The sequence below is a fragment of the Carassius carassius genome, chromosome 48 (assembly GCF_963082965.1).
Source record: "Carassius carassius chromosome 48, fCarCar2.1, whole genome shotgun sequence".
NCBI classification, from domain to species: domain Eukaryota; kingdom Metazoa; phylum Chordata; class Actinopteri; order Cypriniformes; family Cyprinidae; genus Carassius; species Carassius carassius.
In genome coordinates, this window is record NC_081802.1 from 2403626 (window position 1) to 2420836 (window position 17211).

A 17211-nucleotide genomic window follows, 5' to 3' on the forward strand; every position below is an offset into this window, starting at 1 on the left:
GGTGTTCCTATGTGTAAAAAAAAAAAAAAAAAAAAACAGAGGAAGAAGCTGGATAGATATGGTGTAATAGTTAAAGAGTTATACCTTAATGACAGATATCAGTTTGTACAAATAAATATTAATACATCAGATCTAATGAAAGTCACTTGTGGTGTTCCACAAGGTTTGGTACTAGGCCCCCAAATAGTTTGTACTGTAGACTAATAAATGATATTTGTCAAATGTCTAAAATATTTAAAATGGTATTGTTTGCTGATGACACATATTTATATTGTTTTGGTGAATAATATAGCTTTTGAATACATATATATAAAACAGAAAGTAACATATAACATTTAAAAAACGTTACCATTATAGAATATTATAATATAATATCATTACCATAACCCAATATATGTCCACATACTTATACCATATTTGATATAATACATAATAATGTGTACATTTCATATATAATTTTAAATGCACGACATATATATATATATATATATATATATATATATATATATATATGTATATATATATATATATATATGTATATATATATATATATATATATATACTATACGTACAAATATTTTAAATATTAAAAACATTATAAAAAATATATTCAATATATATAAATTATTTATATAAAAAGCTAAAAATTAAACATATAATAATATAACATAACATTTAAGTTAATAATCAACTAAATCTGCCCATGTGGATTACAGATATTTTGTAACAAAACCATAAATAACTCAAAATAAAAGTCTCATCCACTCAAAATGACCAGAATGTCTTTGCAAATTAGCGCCACCTGTGGGTTGATAATGTGTAAGATGTGGGATTTCAAAGGCTCTGTTGTTCCAGTGCTCAGAGGATGTGGAAGTGCCTAAAAAACAGATGCGCTATTCATTCTGAGTCTTGACCACCAGCATTCAGGAGGAGGAACATTATGACAAAGCATCACTGATATTCCTCAAGCATCCTTACTAGTAATGTTAGGATTAAAATAGCAGAATACACATGCTTCTGGAAACATGATCAGCTGAATTCAGTGTCAACCTGCCTGTTTGTGACCTGTAGAGTGAGCGTAGTTTTCTCTTTCCCTCACAGTGAACAGAGGAGTCTTGTGTTTGTCCTGCAGCACCTGCATCAACACCTGCGTTCTGCTCTGGATGAAGAGGAAAAATACTCAGTTCACCAGGAATAATCTGATCTGATGTGAGTACGAACGGCTTACTTATCAAATGTTTTTCATTTAATCTATCATAGACTGAATTTAGCAAGATTTTCTTAAAATTTTCTTCTTTATTAAAAAGCTTTAAACAGGATGCGTTGACTGAACGAATTGTGAAGAAATATAGTGGATATAGTAGTCAAGCCACACCACAATGAAATTTCAATTTAATATAGAATTTAAAATGAAAAATAACATTGAGACTCCAAAGATAACAGTTTTATTCTATCACTGAGGTCCTATTAAATTTTTTTTTTCATATTTAGATTTTTATTTATTAAATTTGCCATATTTTAAATAAATTTTGTTAAATGTAATTTTGTTATTTTTTGTTTTATTTACAATACGTTTATATAGTTAGTTATTTTTATTTTAGTCAATTTAGTACATCAAGTTAAACCTAAGAAAAAAAAATGCTGCCTTGGCAACTAGTAAAAAAAAAAAAATATATATATATATATATATATAATGTATATGTATAATGTTTTAGTTTATATAATTATTAATTAATTTATTATAATTATTTTATATTTTATCAAATTGATTCCAGTTAACATTTACATTTACATTTTTAATTAAGTATTATAATCCTGTTGATTTCTTGTTTGTATTTCTACCAGTGTTCAGACAACAATAGTCCTAAATCAAAAAGACAATTCAAAGGTAAACGAAAGGGAATTATTTTAGTCCACTTCATCCAGGGATTAAAAGAGGGATTAAAATGTTTTTTCCATTAATCCATAGCACACTTTTTTCATTTTTCAGGTCCAGGTTTCTTCAGCATGGTGAGCAGCATTGACTTCGGCCCACTGATGGAGATCATAGAGGCGAGAGACGAATGGCTGGACGATGATTTTCCAATGTAAGCATATATGGTTTCTTTTATGCTTACGAAAAGTATACTTAGATATTTATGATTTGGTTTTGAATGGTTGAGCCGTTACATTTTCCGACTTAAATTTCAAAATTTGTTTACATTGTGACATAATATACATCATATGACTTTGCAAGGAATTTGAAGAAACTGGACATTTGATGCATTCAAATATTGATGAATTATTCCAGTTTGAATTGAATGCAAGAAATTCCCCCAAAAAAGAAAAGAAAGCAAACTTGTTTGAAGGCTATACTGGGCTTACAGATGGATACAGCCTTAAAAAAGGGGTTGAAAAAGCATAATATCTTCAGCGAATCCTGAGTGAGATGCTGAATGGAGACGGGAGCAGGTGCAGCTCTCTCCTTACATGGAAACCAGCCACGACGTCATGTGACGCAGCAAGCTGCCAACAACACAAGCAGCATCACCAGGAAAATGGAGGCAGGTCAGGCTTAGAGGAGCAGCTCCAGCATCACACGACAGAATGATGCTTTAGAAATACTAAACAGCGTTAGGACCATGAGATTTCACGCTAGCTTGGAATAAGAACTCGCAGAATCAAAAAAGCAGCCAGAAACCTAGTTTGTCTCACGCAGCAGGTAAGTTAAGCGAGAGCAGCTTTGATTGTGCGTTTTCGGGTTTGTTTGTACTAAAACCATCCATTTTATTAGGTTTATGTTGATTAAGATGTTTAATAATGCCGAATTACTGTTTATTTCCAAACACCTATTGGAAAAAACAGAAATCCGATGAATCTCCACAGGGGATCTAATGTTGTTATAAATAACAGCGTACCAAATTTAGACTGTGATTCATACAGTTATTAGCATTTGATAGTATTGTTATGCAAAATGACTATGTATTGCTTTGTATGTTTTGCGTTTTTGATGCTCATCACTGTCTTTCTCAAGTCTTTTAGTTTGTCATTGTCGTCTAAAATGTGCGTTTCAGGGGGAAACAATGACAACTGCGAGTTAAATAGTCTTTTAGCACAAAAGCAGCAGCTGTGAACCCCGCCGGCTCTGAAAACCCCCATCTATTTATCAGCTGCGTGTGCACCGACCCCAAGGGCCTATACTCGCTAATTAGCATATCACAATATGCTCTGGTCTTAAAGAAGCAGTTAACCCAAGAATTACAATTTTGTCTTTTTAACTCATCCTCATTTTGTTCCAAAAATGTAGGACTTTCTTTACTTAAATGGATACTCCACCCTATAATGAAAAATTTGTCATTATTCATTTACCCCCATGTCATTCCAAGCCCTTTGGAACCCAATTTAAGATATTTTGGATGAAAACCGTGAGGCTTGTGACTGTCCCATTGACTACCAAGTAACTTACACTGTCAAGGTCCAGAAAAGTATGAAAGACATCGTCAGAATTGTCCATCTAGCTTCAGTGGTTCAACTGTAATGTTATGAAGCGACGAGAATATTTTTTGTACACGAAGAAAACAAAAATAATGACTATATTCAACAATTCATCTCCTCTGTGTCATTATTTTTATTATCTTCATGTACAAAAAGTATTCTCGTCGCTTCATAAGGATACAGTTGAACCACTGATGGCAGATGGACTATTATGACGATGTCTTTCATACTTTTCTGGACCTTGACGGTATAAGTTACTTAGTTACTTGGTAGTCAATGGGACAGTCACAAGCCTCCCGGTTTTCATCCAAAATATCTTAAATTGTGTTCCAAAGACGAACTAGGCTTTTACAGGTTTGGGGGTATGTGACTAATGACAAAATTTTCATTTTGGGGTGGAGCATCCCTTTAAAACTCCATTTGCACTTACATAAATCTGTATTTAAAATGAATTTTGAATATTGTCCTCACTAGGCCACTTCCTGCGGAGGGTGACATGGACTCTTCCTGCACCCTGAACGAGGGGAGAACTTGTAAGTGACTTGGATTCATACACAAATCTTCATCTTAAATGATTAATTTGCACTCCGTCATCCTCCTTCATTTTTATTGGCTCAGCTCCCCCAAACTCTCTCCTCATTGGTGGAGCCGGAGTGGGCGGAGCTCACCGGAAACGGCGCACGCTGGTGGCCCCGAATATGAACTTGTCTTTGGACCAAAGCGAAGGGTCTTTGCTCTCCGATGACTTCCTGGATACGCCTGATGATCTGGATATTAACGTGGATGATATTGAGACGCCCGATGACACGGACTCACTGGAGTTCATAACCAATGGCAATGACCTGGAGTGGGAGGGTAAGAACATACTGTTCTTCATGACTCAGTAAAGAGATAGATAGATAAGATTCCATTCCATTAATTGATCAATGGCTTTCAGATGATACACCCATCGCCTCGGCCAAAGCCCCTCCAGCTGACAGCGATGATGATGGAGAAGGCGTGGACGGGACGGGTGTCAATGGGCGTCTGTGGAGGACCGTGATCATTGGTGAACAGGAGCATCGGATCGATATGCAAGTCATACGGCCCTATCTACGTGTCATATCACATGGAGGTACGTCACGCTTCAGAATCAAGCATACAATCTCTGCTGTATCCTGAAGTCGCTTCTTCTCTGTTCTTTAGGGTACTATGGCGAAGGTTTGAACGCCATCATTGTGTTCACGGCTTGCTACCTTCCTGACAGCAGCTGCCCAGATTATCATTACCTGATGGAGAACCTCTTTCTGTGAGGCATTGGAAATACTTGACTTAGCATGCACTGTACAATCTTCTAGTTCTGTGATTTTCTTATTTGGCTTCTCTTCTCATATTCACACGGTGTGTTCCTCAGGTACGTGGTGAGCAGTCTGGAGATGCTGGTGGCTGAGGATTACCTGATCATCTTCATGAACGGAGGAACGCCGAGGAATAAGATGCCTGGCATTAGCTGGCTCAAGAAGTGCTATCAGATGATCGACAGAAGGTATGGAGATTGTCATCAGTTTTATGAAAAGTGGATTGGAAGAAATTGAGATAAACATCTTCAATCTTCATCCTTAGACTGAGGAAAAACCTGAAATCTCTGATCATCACTCACCCGTCCTGGTTCATCCGCACAGTCATCGCAATTTCCAAACCGTTCATCAGGTAAAAACATATCATTCAACAGGATTTGACTAAAATATAGGTAAATTAATCTGATGAATATATTGCATTATATATATAACATAACTTTATTTGTTTTTATAAATTATAAAATATTATACCATATACAAATAAATTAACGAAAAGTGCATGGATAATTATTTACCGTTCATTATGCAAGGTTCAGACATACTCATCAATGATGTTATATCCTGTCTACAGCGTGAAGTTCATGAATAAGATCCGTTATGTGCACAGTCTGGAAGAGCTGGAAAAGATTGTCCCTATGGATCATATCCAGATCCCAGAGTGTGTCTTACAGTAAGAAGATTTCAAACATATTTTAAACAAAATTATAATCTGACGCCAGTTTTTAAGATCAACTTCTTTTTTGCAGATTTGAAGAGGAAAGAACGAACGCTAGAAAAGAGAGGTAATCAACAAACTCCTCAAAATTGGCTTATTTGACACTTATTAGATAATACTTGAAGAGACCAGAAACTCCCAATTTACCCAGAATGCTCTTCTCTTTGTAGAATAGAGCAGGAACAGAAAGAGCAGCAACAACAGAAGCCAATCAATCCTGAGAGGTGAGCAAACCAACCATTATTATACATGTATAAACATGTATAAACCATTATTATACATGTTTTTTGTTTATTCTGCATAAAAAAACTGAACAACTCTCTGCCTCCAGGACAACAGCGATTGTAGAACCCGGACTCTAAGCGCACCAGCTTTAAATGTTTTTTTTTGTTGTTGTTGTTGCTGATCTTGGACCATTTTTCATATTCCCAAATTATATATTAATACACATATCAGACGACTCGAAACTGGTCTCAGATCAGCAACAAAGCGGAAACTTTAAGCAAAAGTTGGAGGGTGAGAAGGCCAGCTGCTCTCACTTTCATCTGCAAAGGCACAATTTTAAAAAAACATCTCCAAATCCACCAACAGATGGCACGACGTACAGAAATGTGGCTGTTTTCGGTAGCAGGATGACCATCGTGCACTGTAGCCTCTTTGCAGTTATCGCTCTTTTCAATAGGCTGTTCAATGCTTTCTGACCCATGAGAATGTGGTATAATCTGCCCCTAACTGACGGGTGTCCATTCAGGATTCGTTTGGCGGTGCATGTTGATTTCCAAGCATCTCTGTGCTTCTCTGTTTGTATGCGCCCAAATCGAATGAAACTGTTTTCCATTTTGCTGATTATGTTTCTCTGGAATCCTGTTTTTTTGAATGCTTACCTGTTTCATGACCAGCTTTTGTAAATGATATGTACCAGTCATCTCTGAAAACCTTTAGACATTAGCAGTACTTTTATGTTGCCTTATGTTTGCTATGAATATGGCTCAAAATTAAACATTCTGCTATATGTATGACTACAGTATTGATTTGCTTGTGTCTTTTCTTGATCTTTAGCCTATATCCATTGCTGAATAGTAACCGATTACATGTATTGAATGACATTGCACAGTGCTCATTCAATAAATGCACAGCTAAACAGATGAGTTTTAAGTCTAGATTTAAATGTGACCAGTGTTTTAGCACATCTGATCTCTTCTGGAAGCTGATTCCAACTGCGGGCGGCATAGTAACTAAAGAAGGACTCCATTTGTTTTGTTTGAGCCATTGATATTTCTGACTCGATCCTAATGATCTGAGTGCTCTGTTAGGTTTATATTCAGTGAGCATAACTGCAATATATTTCAGTCCTAGGTCATTTAGTGACTTATATACAAGTAAAAGTACTTTAAAATCAATCATAAATGTAACTGGAAGCCAGTGTAAGGACCTGAGGACTGGTGTGATATGCTCAGATTTTCTGGTTCTAGTCAGAATCCTGGCAGCAGCGTTCTGGATGAGCTGCAGCTGTCTAATGGTCTTTTTGGGAAGGCCGGTGAGGAGCCCATTACAATAGTCCACCCTGCTGGTGATGAAGGCATGAACAAGTTTCTCCAAGTCTTGGCTAGAAACAAAACATCTAATTCTTGCAATGTTTTTTAAATGATAGTATGCTAATTTAGTATTTAGTTACTGCTTTGACATGACTATTGAAACTAAGGTCTGTCTCCAGAATCACACCAAGATTCCTGACTTGATTTTTAGTTGTTTGACCCCTAGAGTTAAGGTATGCATTCACCTTGAACACTTCATCTTTGTTTCCAAATGCAATGAATTCAGTTTTTTCCTTGTTTAACTGATGAAAGTTCTGGCACATCCAACTATTAAGTTTACCAATACATTGGTAGAAGGAGTCAATGGGGCTGTAGTCATTTGGAAATAAGGCTAGGTAAATCTGCATAGCGGTGATAGGCAATTTGGTTCTTTCTCATTATTTGACTTAGGGGAAGCATATACAGACTAAAGAAGAGCGGTGCAAGAATTGAGCCTTGTGGGACTCCGCATGTAATGGATGTCCACTTAGACTTATGCTCTCCTAGACTCACATAATAGCCTCTCCCTTCTAAGTATCACCTGAACCATTTGAGTACCATCCCAGAAAGCCTGACCCAGTTTTCCAGTCTCTCTAGTAGTATGTTATGATCGACAGTGTCAAACGCAGCACTGAGATCTAGCAATACCTTGCCAGAGTCAGAATTTAAGCGAATATCATTTATTATCTTAATGAGTGCTGACTCTGCGCTGTGATGCAGTCGGAAAGCAGATTGAAAATTGTCCAGGTATCCATTTGAGTTTAAGTATTTGTTCAGCTGACTAAAAACTACCTTTCCTATAATTTTGCCTATAAAAGTAAGATTAGATATTGGTCTATAATTGCTCAAAATTATGTTATTAAGATTGCTCTTTTTCAGGATGGGCTTAACAGCTGAAGTTTTCAGGTAGAATAGAATATATGTGTTCCATCTTCCTGAAAATAGCAATCACACACACACACAAAATAATTTGCACACATTAATGTCACATTACTGAATATAAATGCCGGTGTACAGTGCTGTAAAAAAAAATCCTGATTTATTCTATTTCTGTATATATCCAGTACTTAATGTTGTCATATATTTTATTTTCAGAAGCAGCTCTAAACAGGAAAAAGTCTACAAGTAGCTGGAGTTATTAATCTCATTTAAATACTATCTAAATCAGGTTTACATTCGTGGCTAACTAGAATGTGAGTGACCTTTAATGCATTTCCAGAAATAAAGTAACAAATTATAACAAATTGCTGAGTTATAATTAAATGCATCTATAAACAGGGTTGTCACTGGATTGAGATGTTGTTTTATTAGATTTGTAAGATTTTAAAATATATCTTTTATTATAGTGAAAGTGTAGTAAAAACATCATTAACCCAATTGTTTTGCCTTTCTATCAGACTTAAGTTCTTTGTGTTCGCCTTCCTCTCATTTGAGGGGTTGAATAAGATCTTCGTCTTTTATCATCTCTCTAAAATGATAAGTAAAGATATATGAAGACATTAGACATTATACTGACTGCTAAACTGGATGACTCGACAAAGTCAACGCTCCTTGCCTGATGAACTTCTCTTCCGGAAACTTTTTCTGAGGAAGATCACACGTGAAGGCTATTAATCTATGCGGGTGAAATATTCCACAGAGAAATATTTTTTTGTACAAATATTTTACAGGAAGTCTATATTACAAAAAACATTTAGAATAATAATAATAAAAAAACACTTGCCATGCCTGTAACCACAGCACTTTGTACGTGTTGCACAATACCACGTGTCACCGTGTCCTAACGCGCAATCACATACCACGAGAAAACAACAAAGGGTGCTAATATACACGCACAATGTGATATTTATAATCCTAACCTTTAACTCCATACCGACATCCTTGATAGTCAGACCATGAAAATATAAATAAATATACATTAGGGACGCTGTGAGCATGGAGACTGTAGTGTACACCTGAAATGCAGTTTTATTGTATCTGTAATTCACTATATTGCAAATTTTCAGTTGCACTTCATTGTACTGCAGCTTTACTGATGTTGATCTTTAATGAACTGCAGTTGTATACTTCATTATCCTGCAAATCTCCAGTTATACTTCAATGTACTGCAGTTATTTTTTGTAAGGGATGTTGACAGATATTACAGAATTGTTCTTTTTGTAGTTAGTCTTGCTTATTTTAATATTTAAAGAATGGCTTATAGTTATTTAAGGAAATCAACTCCTCACACCAGTATGTAACACATTTTTTTTTCTTGCTGATTTGCACCTGAATCGTGGAATTCGTGACAATTCAAAGTCACAGCATGTTCTTTCCTCCGTGAGCCGCTATTGGCTGCCTAGCACTTAAGCCACCTCTTTTCTGTGACGTTTAACTTTGGTTATATCCCCACGTGCAACTCTGTTGTTCTCACATCGCACGAGTGTCTACGGAGTCAAGACTGAGAATTTAACTTGAAGCGGAAGTTTTAAGCGTACGTTTTTATTTTAGCCGTTTTGCGGCGTCTACATTGTAAAACCTCAATCGGATAAAATGAAGCACATCATTGGAATAGGGGGGTAAGTGGCTTTTACAGTAATATTATGAACAACTAGTTGTATAATTCCAATCCTGCCTCGTGGCTTTAAACATTTTTAAATGAAGATAATATACAATAGGCTACAAGTATGTATTACTTTCTTACCATGTTTTGTGTTTTCTTCTCATTTATGACGAGGATGGGTTTTTAGAGAATTCGAGCTTTGAAGCGTAGGAGTTTTTGAGCGGGAGATTTAAAATTGTAAGGGCGCCGAAATTTCTTTGTTTTTGTAACGGACATTCGCGCCTTAATATAGTCATCTATTAATTGTATTTTCTATATGAAGTAAAATAACAGCTTTTAAATTCATTTTTTTCTTGTTGAGTTAACATATTTAATGTTTAGTGATTGTAATGAGACCACCACAAAGGACGAACTACTTAAGAAACGGTGACTTAAAAGACGTCGAAAGTTGCTGTGTTTAATACATTTTTTTTTAGTTTATTTAATAATGAAGTAGTTACTTGTTTTGAACACGTGGATTACTAACAATGTAAACCTGGGTAAATTTGTTGTCATAAGCCAGCTGAAGGGAGAAAGGGACTGGACCATCCCGCCATTTTTACTTCAATACATTTTTCATGTACACGATTAAACAAACTTAAAATAAGTTTATGAACGACATATATACAGTCGTTCGGCTTTTGATTGCTTTCTGCTCGGGTTTATTGATTTAACCTTCCTTTTTTATTTTTTTTAGTGTGACTAATGGTGGTAAAACCACCCTGACAAACAGATTAATAAAAGCCTTACCAAACTGCTGTGTGGTTCACCAGGATGACTTTTTCAAGGTGAGTTCAGCTAAATGTAATATATTTTTATTTTATATTTCTAGTTATTTTGGTTTTGGCAAAAAAAAAAAAGGATTCCTTTAGATTAAAAAAAAAAAAAAACTTTAGCTGCGTTTCCCCCCCTAGTCTTTTCATCTTTAGGGTAGTATTTCAATAATAGGTTGGGATTTTTATTATTATATATTTTATTTCTTGTGCTATTTTAATGGTAGCTTTCTGTTCTTGCCTGTTGTAGTACTACATGCATGGACTAAAGTAGTAACTTTAAAAAAAGTGGTCCAGTAATGACTCTTGCTTTTCCTCTGTTTTATTTGAATAACTTCAATTTAGCATCTTGTATTAGGCTGTGATATCAGGGTCTGTGTATGTAACATGTGAGAACTCAAAAGTGCTGATCCAAAATCAGCTTCCTCCCATCTGTCGAGCTGTATTCATCAGGTTATGATGGCCGAGACCTGATTCTAGATCAGCAGTCTGGCTCAAATAGACATGACGGCATTTGCTGCAGTGTTTTACTGGTCACTGTTATTTCAGCCGCCGGATCTGATAGCAGTCGGAGAGGATGGCTTTAAACAGTGGGATGGTAAGAATATAAACAGTAGGAGAGTAATAACTCCTCATTCTACGCATCGCCCTCCCATAAAAGATTTTACACTCCCTCCCCAACCCATTTACATTCTCTCTGTGTGGCTTTGCTACAAGTGAAATCAAAATTCATGTTCCATTTTCGGGTTTCAGTCTTGTGCTAAAAGCCGGTGTTCTGCTTTTGTAGTGATCACAGCTTTGGATATGGAGGCCATGGTGAACACCGTCAAGGGCTGGATGGAAAACCCAATCAAATTCGCCCGTTCTCACGGCATCCAGGTGACCCCAGCCACGGAAATGGACGACCCTGAGAGCCAAGTGCACATACTCATCGTAGAAGGATTTCTGCTCTACAACTACAAGTGAGTGACCTGGTTAACTTTTGGTGGGATGAACTGCATCAATGGCAAAGATTAGTTTATTTGAAAGTTTGGTGACGTACTCAACGCATCTGTAGGAAGGGACCATCGGGGCACACATGCTGTTCATGTGACGCTCTGCATTGGCGTAGATAAGATGCACTGAGCAATTGGTACACATGCTGATTTCTGAGCCGGCTATGTAGAAGTGCTGTATTCAGTAAAAGACTTCACTCGTAGTTTCAGAGATGGTGTTCTTTTTAAGGTTATGACCTTTTTATCTTTTCTTTTTATCCAAACAGGCCTTTGCTGGAATTCTTTGACAAATCATATTACATAACCATCCCATATGAGGAGTGCAAGTCAAGGAGAAGGTGTGTTGAAAGTTCAATCATACACATGATTTGTGCTAGATATGAGTAGCTGAAATAATTTTGTATTATTTATTTCAGAACCAGGCAATACACCGTCCCCGACCCTCCTGGGCTCTTTGACGGTCACGTGTGGCCCATGTACCTGAGACACAGAAGTGACATGGAGAACTGTGGTTTGCCGATCGGTACAGTCCTTCAGACATTTGATTTTGTACTAAAGCCACATTATTTTAGATAAATACTCATTTGGTGTCATGTCTACTTTAACAGAATACTTGGACGGCTTGAAAACGAAAAACGAAATCTACAATCAGGTTCACGAAGACATCCACAACACACTCCTGAATCGTTTATAGGTAAAAAAAAAAAAAAAATCCAGATGTTTGCTGGAATAATTATATTTATGTCATATTAAAGGAACTTGTTTTGTTTTTTGTCTTTCAGCAATGGGAGGTTGCAACTGATCATCTGTACAGTATATTGTAAATATCAATCTTACTTGAAGTGGCCTTTTGTTTTTAAACAAATTGATTTGTAAATAGTTTGACCAGAATCTAACTTAAATACTTGTGGAGGAACTTTTTTGCATTACCATTTTTTGGACTGTATCCATATTTTAATTCTTTTTTTAAAATAGTTTTTGCCATTGTCTTTCAAAGCACTCATTGGAACTAGTCTGTTAACCACAAAAAAAACTGAATTGTTTTTGTACCTGTGTACCAATAAACATTGTGCTTTGACTTCTTTACATTTGTCAGTCTTTGCATTAGAATTTGCATTTTACACCCATAAAGACCATGCTTTAATCTTCAATTTATTTTACTATGTAATTTTTTTTACTTTTAATAAAATGCTAGTTTTTATCATAATACTTATTTAAAAATGAGTCCTTTTGTATACTTTGTCCACTGTGAGCATTTCTGTTTTAATTGAGTAAACAAGGAATTTAGAGTTATAAAACAGTCAAATACTGTGAATGTGTACTTCAAGACAAGAGCTGAATGTCATGCTAAATTTCTACAAGACATTTGACTATTAAGTAACCATTTAGTAACCTTCATGGTTTTCCCCTTCTAATGGTCTTGAAATGAAAAATAACATTCCTGGGAATATTTTTTTCTCTCTCTCCTAAATTATCTTGCAGTTAATCCATAGATTATTTTTACAAAAACAACTTTTAAATGCATTCAGTAATCTCCATGATCAAATAATCATCCTTTCCAGTCCCAACACAAGTTCCAGCTCAGCTCTGCTATTTATCTCTGTGCAATAAAGCCTATGCTGACGTTCAACCTGCATGAAAACAAACATTGTCTAGACATGTTCCTGAATAAACCTTGAGCTCATGTTTTAAGCTGTTGAATGTGCCTATGTGCTTTTAAATAGTGTCCCTTTCTCATATGACAAATGCCTACACATTCACTTTGAATATTTGTGCAATGAAATAAGTGGAAAGGGAAAGTGAAGCCATTCATTGCTATCATGAGCAATTGTCGTCACTGGGGGATTCGAGTGGTTTAAACATTTCGTAGGGCAGATTTTCTTGGGAAAATGGCATGACTGAGAAGTTCACATTTAAGATTTATTGGTAAAGAAATAACTATATTGTTAACATTACCAGTAATAACCCTTATGCAATTTAATAAGAGAACCCATCTCACTCCCTCAAGTAGTAAAACCAATCACATGCAATGATCTGCAATAAAGAAAGACTAGAAAACAAATAGGCTACAGCATTTTTTTGTTGGTTTGTTTTTTTTGTTGGTCAAATAACTATGCCCTTGTAATTAAAGTGGCACCACATTTAGTTATGTTGTAAATGTGAGGTGTGCCTGTTGGTGTATATTTATAACTTCATTAGGGAAAAAGAAATAGAAACGCCTCCTAACATACCGCCTTCATTTGTACCTGAGCTTATTTAACAGCTTTTGGGAGCCTAAAGTACTGCACTTGCATCATGCTCACAGATTAATCATTTTAAAATGACAAAACATTTATTTATTGTGTTCTTCTCAATACACCTGTGCATCCTGGTGTGTTTGAGCATTACACAGCACCACGGACCCTGGAGACATAGGGTTAAGTGGGAAACTAATGGACAGGTTTACAGTTTACTGAGCACCGGTTCTCAGTATCGCACACCTTTTTCTGCAAAACGGAACGCAAGGTTTTTATTGACAAGACAAATGCCAATATTCTCAAGCAGGATTTTCATGGGACAACTTGCAAATACTAAAATACACAGAGTTGGGCATGTGGTGCATTCAAACTATGTGCCAGAGGACAGTCTTGGTATGGATGCAAGACCCTACATGATGTCTGGTTACGCATCTCACGTGAGGATTAGTAACCAGATGCCTTTGCATGCACCAGCACTTTCTTCTGACGAAGCACTGCGTCCCCAGCCCATCCAATATGGGACAGCACCAACTGGCACAACTACACTGGAAGCTTCAAGGAGTTCAAGACGCCATAATTTAGTTACCAGCACACCAGTGCCAAAACGAGCATCAGCTACTGGAAAACCACCCACCATCAGTTCTGAGAAGAATCCACTTCCTCAACTTCCCACCCAGGGTAAAACTGCTAACAAATCTAAACTTTCGACAAGAACCAGTCCAGCTGCACCTCCAGCAACTGTTAACAACAGAACTACAGTAAATCCTCCTCTCCAGGGTGAGGGAAGAAGACGAGGTGACGGTATGACTGGCGATGAACCAGTGAATCATCAAATAAACTCTTTTCACCATAACCTGCTCCAGCATGGAAGTGTCAGTCGATCTCCTCAGAGAGAAACGGGTCATGGTACAAGCTATTTTCATAACGGTAAGACAACATTTTAAGCTTTTTAGTCAAAGTGCAAATTAGAATGACTTAAAGGGCATTTGACCGTCTTCCCTGATAGCACACATACGTCACGGAGACATCTATTTGAAGTTTGTTTATATGATAAAACTGACATCTCACAGACGTCTGTCAGATGTTTGTACACAGGGAAGAAGCGATCTCTAACAGACATTTTTCAGACGTACGAGTGCTATCAGTGTTCATAGGACTGTTAAATGGCGCACACTCTTAATTATTAATCATTGCACTAATTAAGAGTCTAATTATTAAGTTCTAAGAATATCTTCCAGGTCTGCCTGATCTCATTCCCGATCCATACTATATCCAAGCAGCATCATATATCCAGAGAGTTCAGATGTACACATTAAGATGTGCTGCAGAAGAGAACTGCCTCTCCAGGTACTGACTCCATTTGGGAACCACACCACAACATCAGTAAAGAATTAAAACCGTTGAACCGTTTTAAGTAGAATATTTGCCTTTTTTTTCTAAAGTTCTGCGTACAGCTCAAGAGTGAGGGACCTTGATTACAGAGTGCTTCTCAGATTTCCTCAAAGGGTCAAAAATCAAGGCACAGCAGACTTTCTCCCGGTGAAACCACATCATCAGTGGGAATGGCACAGCTGCCATCAGTAGGTTTCTACAACACTCACCTATCAGCATTCACAGAAAGGTAGAAGAAAGGGTGAAAGTATTGATTTATTCTTTACCAGTTCACACCAAGAATGATAACTATGAAGGCAGCTATAACGCTAAATATATTCCCTGAAAGCCCAGGTACATCATGCCTTCGTTTATTTGACATATTTTTTAGTGTTTGCTCATCTGCAATACATCTATAGGACGTTTCCTATCAGATGTCAAATAGAGGTTTAGAAGACATCTTTAAGATGTTTATGATTTAGAATGCATGCAAAACTGACATCTTCAAGACGTCTATCAGAAGTTTGTACACAGCAGATGCTTTCCAGATGAAGCGATCTTTAACAGACATCTTGCAAATTTCTTCAATTCTTTGCAACTTAAAATTAATTTACAATATACATTTTTAACACCCACCCTGGGGATCGAACATTTGCATGGCTAACAACAGAAATTAGTATAGTACAAAAAACACTCTTCTATTAATATATTGATAACAAAGTGATTGAATTACTTTGTTTTTGTCCTAAAGACATTATCACAGCATGGATGCCTTCAGCAATTACGACCTCCTGGACGCCTCCACGGGCAGAAAGGTGGCCGAGGGACATAAAGCCAGTTTCTGTCTGGAGGACACCAGCTGTGATCCAGGTGTGAGGAGAAGATACGCCTGCACAGCTCAAACACAGGTCTGGAGGATGAAGTGACTCTTATTTTTCTACAATCAAGTCATTTTATCAGCCGGTTTAGAACTGTGGTCTGTTTTGGGGCAGGGATTGGGCCCCGGCTGCTATGACACCTACCATGCCAACATTGACTGTCAGTGGATTGATATTACAGATGTTTCTCCTGGAGATTATATTCTAAAGGTGAGTTATCAGTTAGTCATTCCAGTATTTTGAGTTAGAAACACCTTTTGAAAGTATGTGAACCATTGACAGGTAACCGTGAACCCAGGTTTCCAGGTGCAGGAGTCTGATTTCTCCAATAATGTTGTTAGATGTGACATCAGATACACTGGGTCGTATGTCCAAGCATATAACTGCAGAATCACAGGGTGAGTTAAAAATTTTTTTTAATTATATATATATATATATAGTCTCTTTATCACACTTTAATGGTGTTGGTTTATTTCACAGATTCTGATCCAGTTTTCTCCATCCAAACCTCAAGTGGTGCTCTGAATTGAAAAAATAAATAAAAATAAAAATCACATTGTTATGGATAGATTAAGCATTAACTTGATTTATTTTTACTTATTTAAATTAATGTTCTCTGCAAACAATTTTCTTGCAAAGTTATTGACATATTTAGAAAATGTTTAATAAGTGGCAATAATGCTATACTACAGTATGCTTTTTTTATTTATTAACCTTTTGTAATTTTTAATTTTAAAAAGTATTCATTTACATATTTCATTTAAATTTTGCTTTATATTTCTGTAATTTGGTGTAAACGTTGGTGTTACAGTTTTAGAAAAACTCAAGTAAATAACATTAACCATGGGTATGTTTTGTTCAAAGAATACTAAAAATAAAGTTGAGCGCTCACCCAGATTTTATGGTCCATTCATGAGAACCACTGGTTCATATATATTCATAGTTTTCTGAAGTGATTCTGGTTGTGGCTCATATGAAAATGGTAAATGGTAAAATAAACATAGACATCAGAGTCCTGAAAGTTCAGTTTGCTCAAGACCTCTAAACATGATGAGAGTCTCTGGAAACGTTCCCTTCTGCTTGAAAATGTAACATATAAGACGAGAAAGAGAAATTCCAGAGCCATCGTGGACAGGGAAACATTCATATGAGAGCTGAATTCAGAAGGAAACTGTGTCACGTTTGGCTGTGGAGACGAGTGCTATTGGATGTTTTGAAATGAGCCACAACCTGAGTGGCTGGGAAACTTGTTTCATATGTTAATTAAACTGAAAAA

General features: G+C 36.4%; 3 protein-coding genes across 6 annotated transcripts; all 3 read left to right on the forward strand.

The window, feature by feature from the left end:
- The first annotated feature begins 921 nt into the window (after window positions 1-921).
- Window positions 922-6553, forward strand: LOC132131652 (caytaxin-like). 3 transcript variants are annotated; one of them, XM_059543710.1, is made up of 12 exons: window positions 922-1209; window positions 1991-2087; window positions 3949-4007; window positions 4093-4329; window positions 4412-4588; window positions 4660-4762; window positions 4868-4999; window positions 5077-5163; window positions 5383-5481; window positions 5558-5593; window positions 5697-5750; window positions 5858-6553. In XM_059543710.1, exons 2-12 carry the CDS (start codon window positions 2008-2010, stop codon window positions 5886-5888), a joined length of 1095 nt encoding a protein of 364 aa, XP_059399693.1. In that variant the 5' UTR covers window positions 922-1209; window positions 1991-2007; the 3' UTR covers window positions 5889-6553. The 3 variants fall into 3 exon arrangements, with proteins under 3 accessions (XP_059399693.1, XP_059399695.1, XP_059399694.1); XM_059543712.1 differs by lacking the exons at window positions 922-1209; window positions 1991-2087 and adding exons at window positions 2488-2701; window positions 3093-3234; XM_059543711.1 differs by lacking the exons at window positions 922-1209; window positions 1991-2087 and adding an exon at window positions 2489-2701.
- Window positions 6554-9496: 2943 nt separating this feature from the next.
- Window positions 9497-12533, forward strand: LOC132131466 (nicotinamide riboside kinase 2-like). 2 transcript variants are annotated; one of them, XM_059543500.1, is made up of 8 exons: window positions 9497-9658; window positions 10379-10469; window positions 11004-11052; window positions 11242-11416; window positions 11716-11787; window positions 11866-11972; window positions 12058-12143; window positions 12232-12533. In XM_059543500.1, the coding sequence occupies exons 1-7, from the start codon at window positions 9633-9635 to the stop codon at window positions 12141-12143; spliced, it is 606 nt and encodes a 201-aa protein (XP_059399483.1). In that variant the 5' UTR covers window positions 9497-9632; the 3' UTR covers window positions 12232-12533. The 2 variants fall into 2 exon arrangements, with proteins under 2 accessions (XP_059399483.1, XP_059399484.1); XM_059543501.1 differs by lacking the exon at window positions 11004-11052 and having other exon boundaries at window positions 9609-9658.
- A 1236-nt stretch (window positions 12534-13769) lies between these two features.
- Window positions 13770-16422, forward strand: LOC132131651 (protein-lysine 6-oxidase-like). The gene is made up of 6 exons (XM_059543709.1): window positions 13770-14613; window positions 14925-15033; window positions 15129-15266; window positions 15809-15965; window positions 16050-16145; window positions 16218-16422. Exons 1-6 carry the CDS (start codon window positions 13770-13772, stop codon window positions 16335-16337), a joined length of 1464 nt encoding a protein of 487 aa, XP_059399692.1. The 3' UTR covers window positions 16338-16422.
- Window positions 16423-17211: the final 789 nt, after the last annotated feature.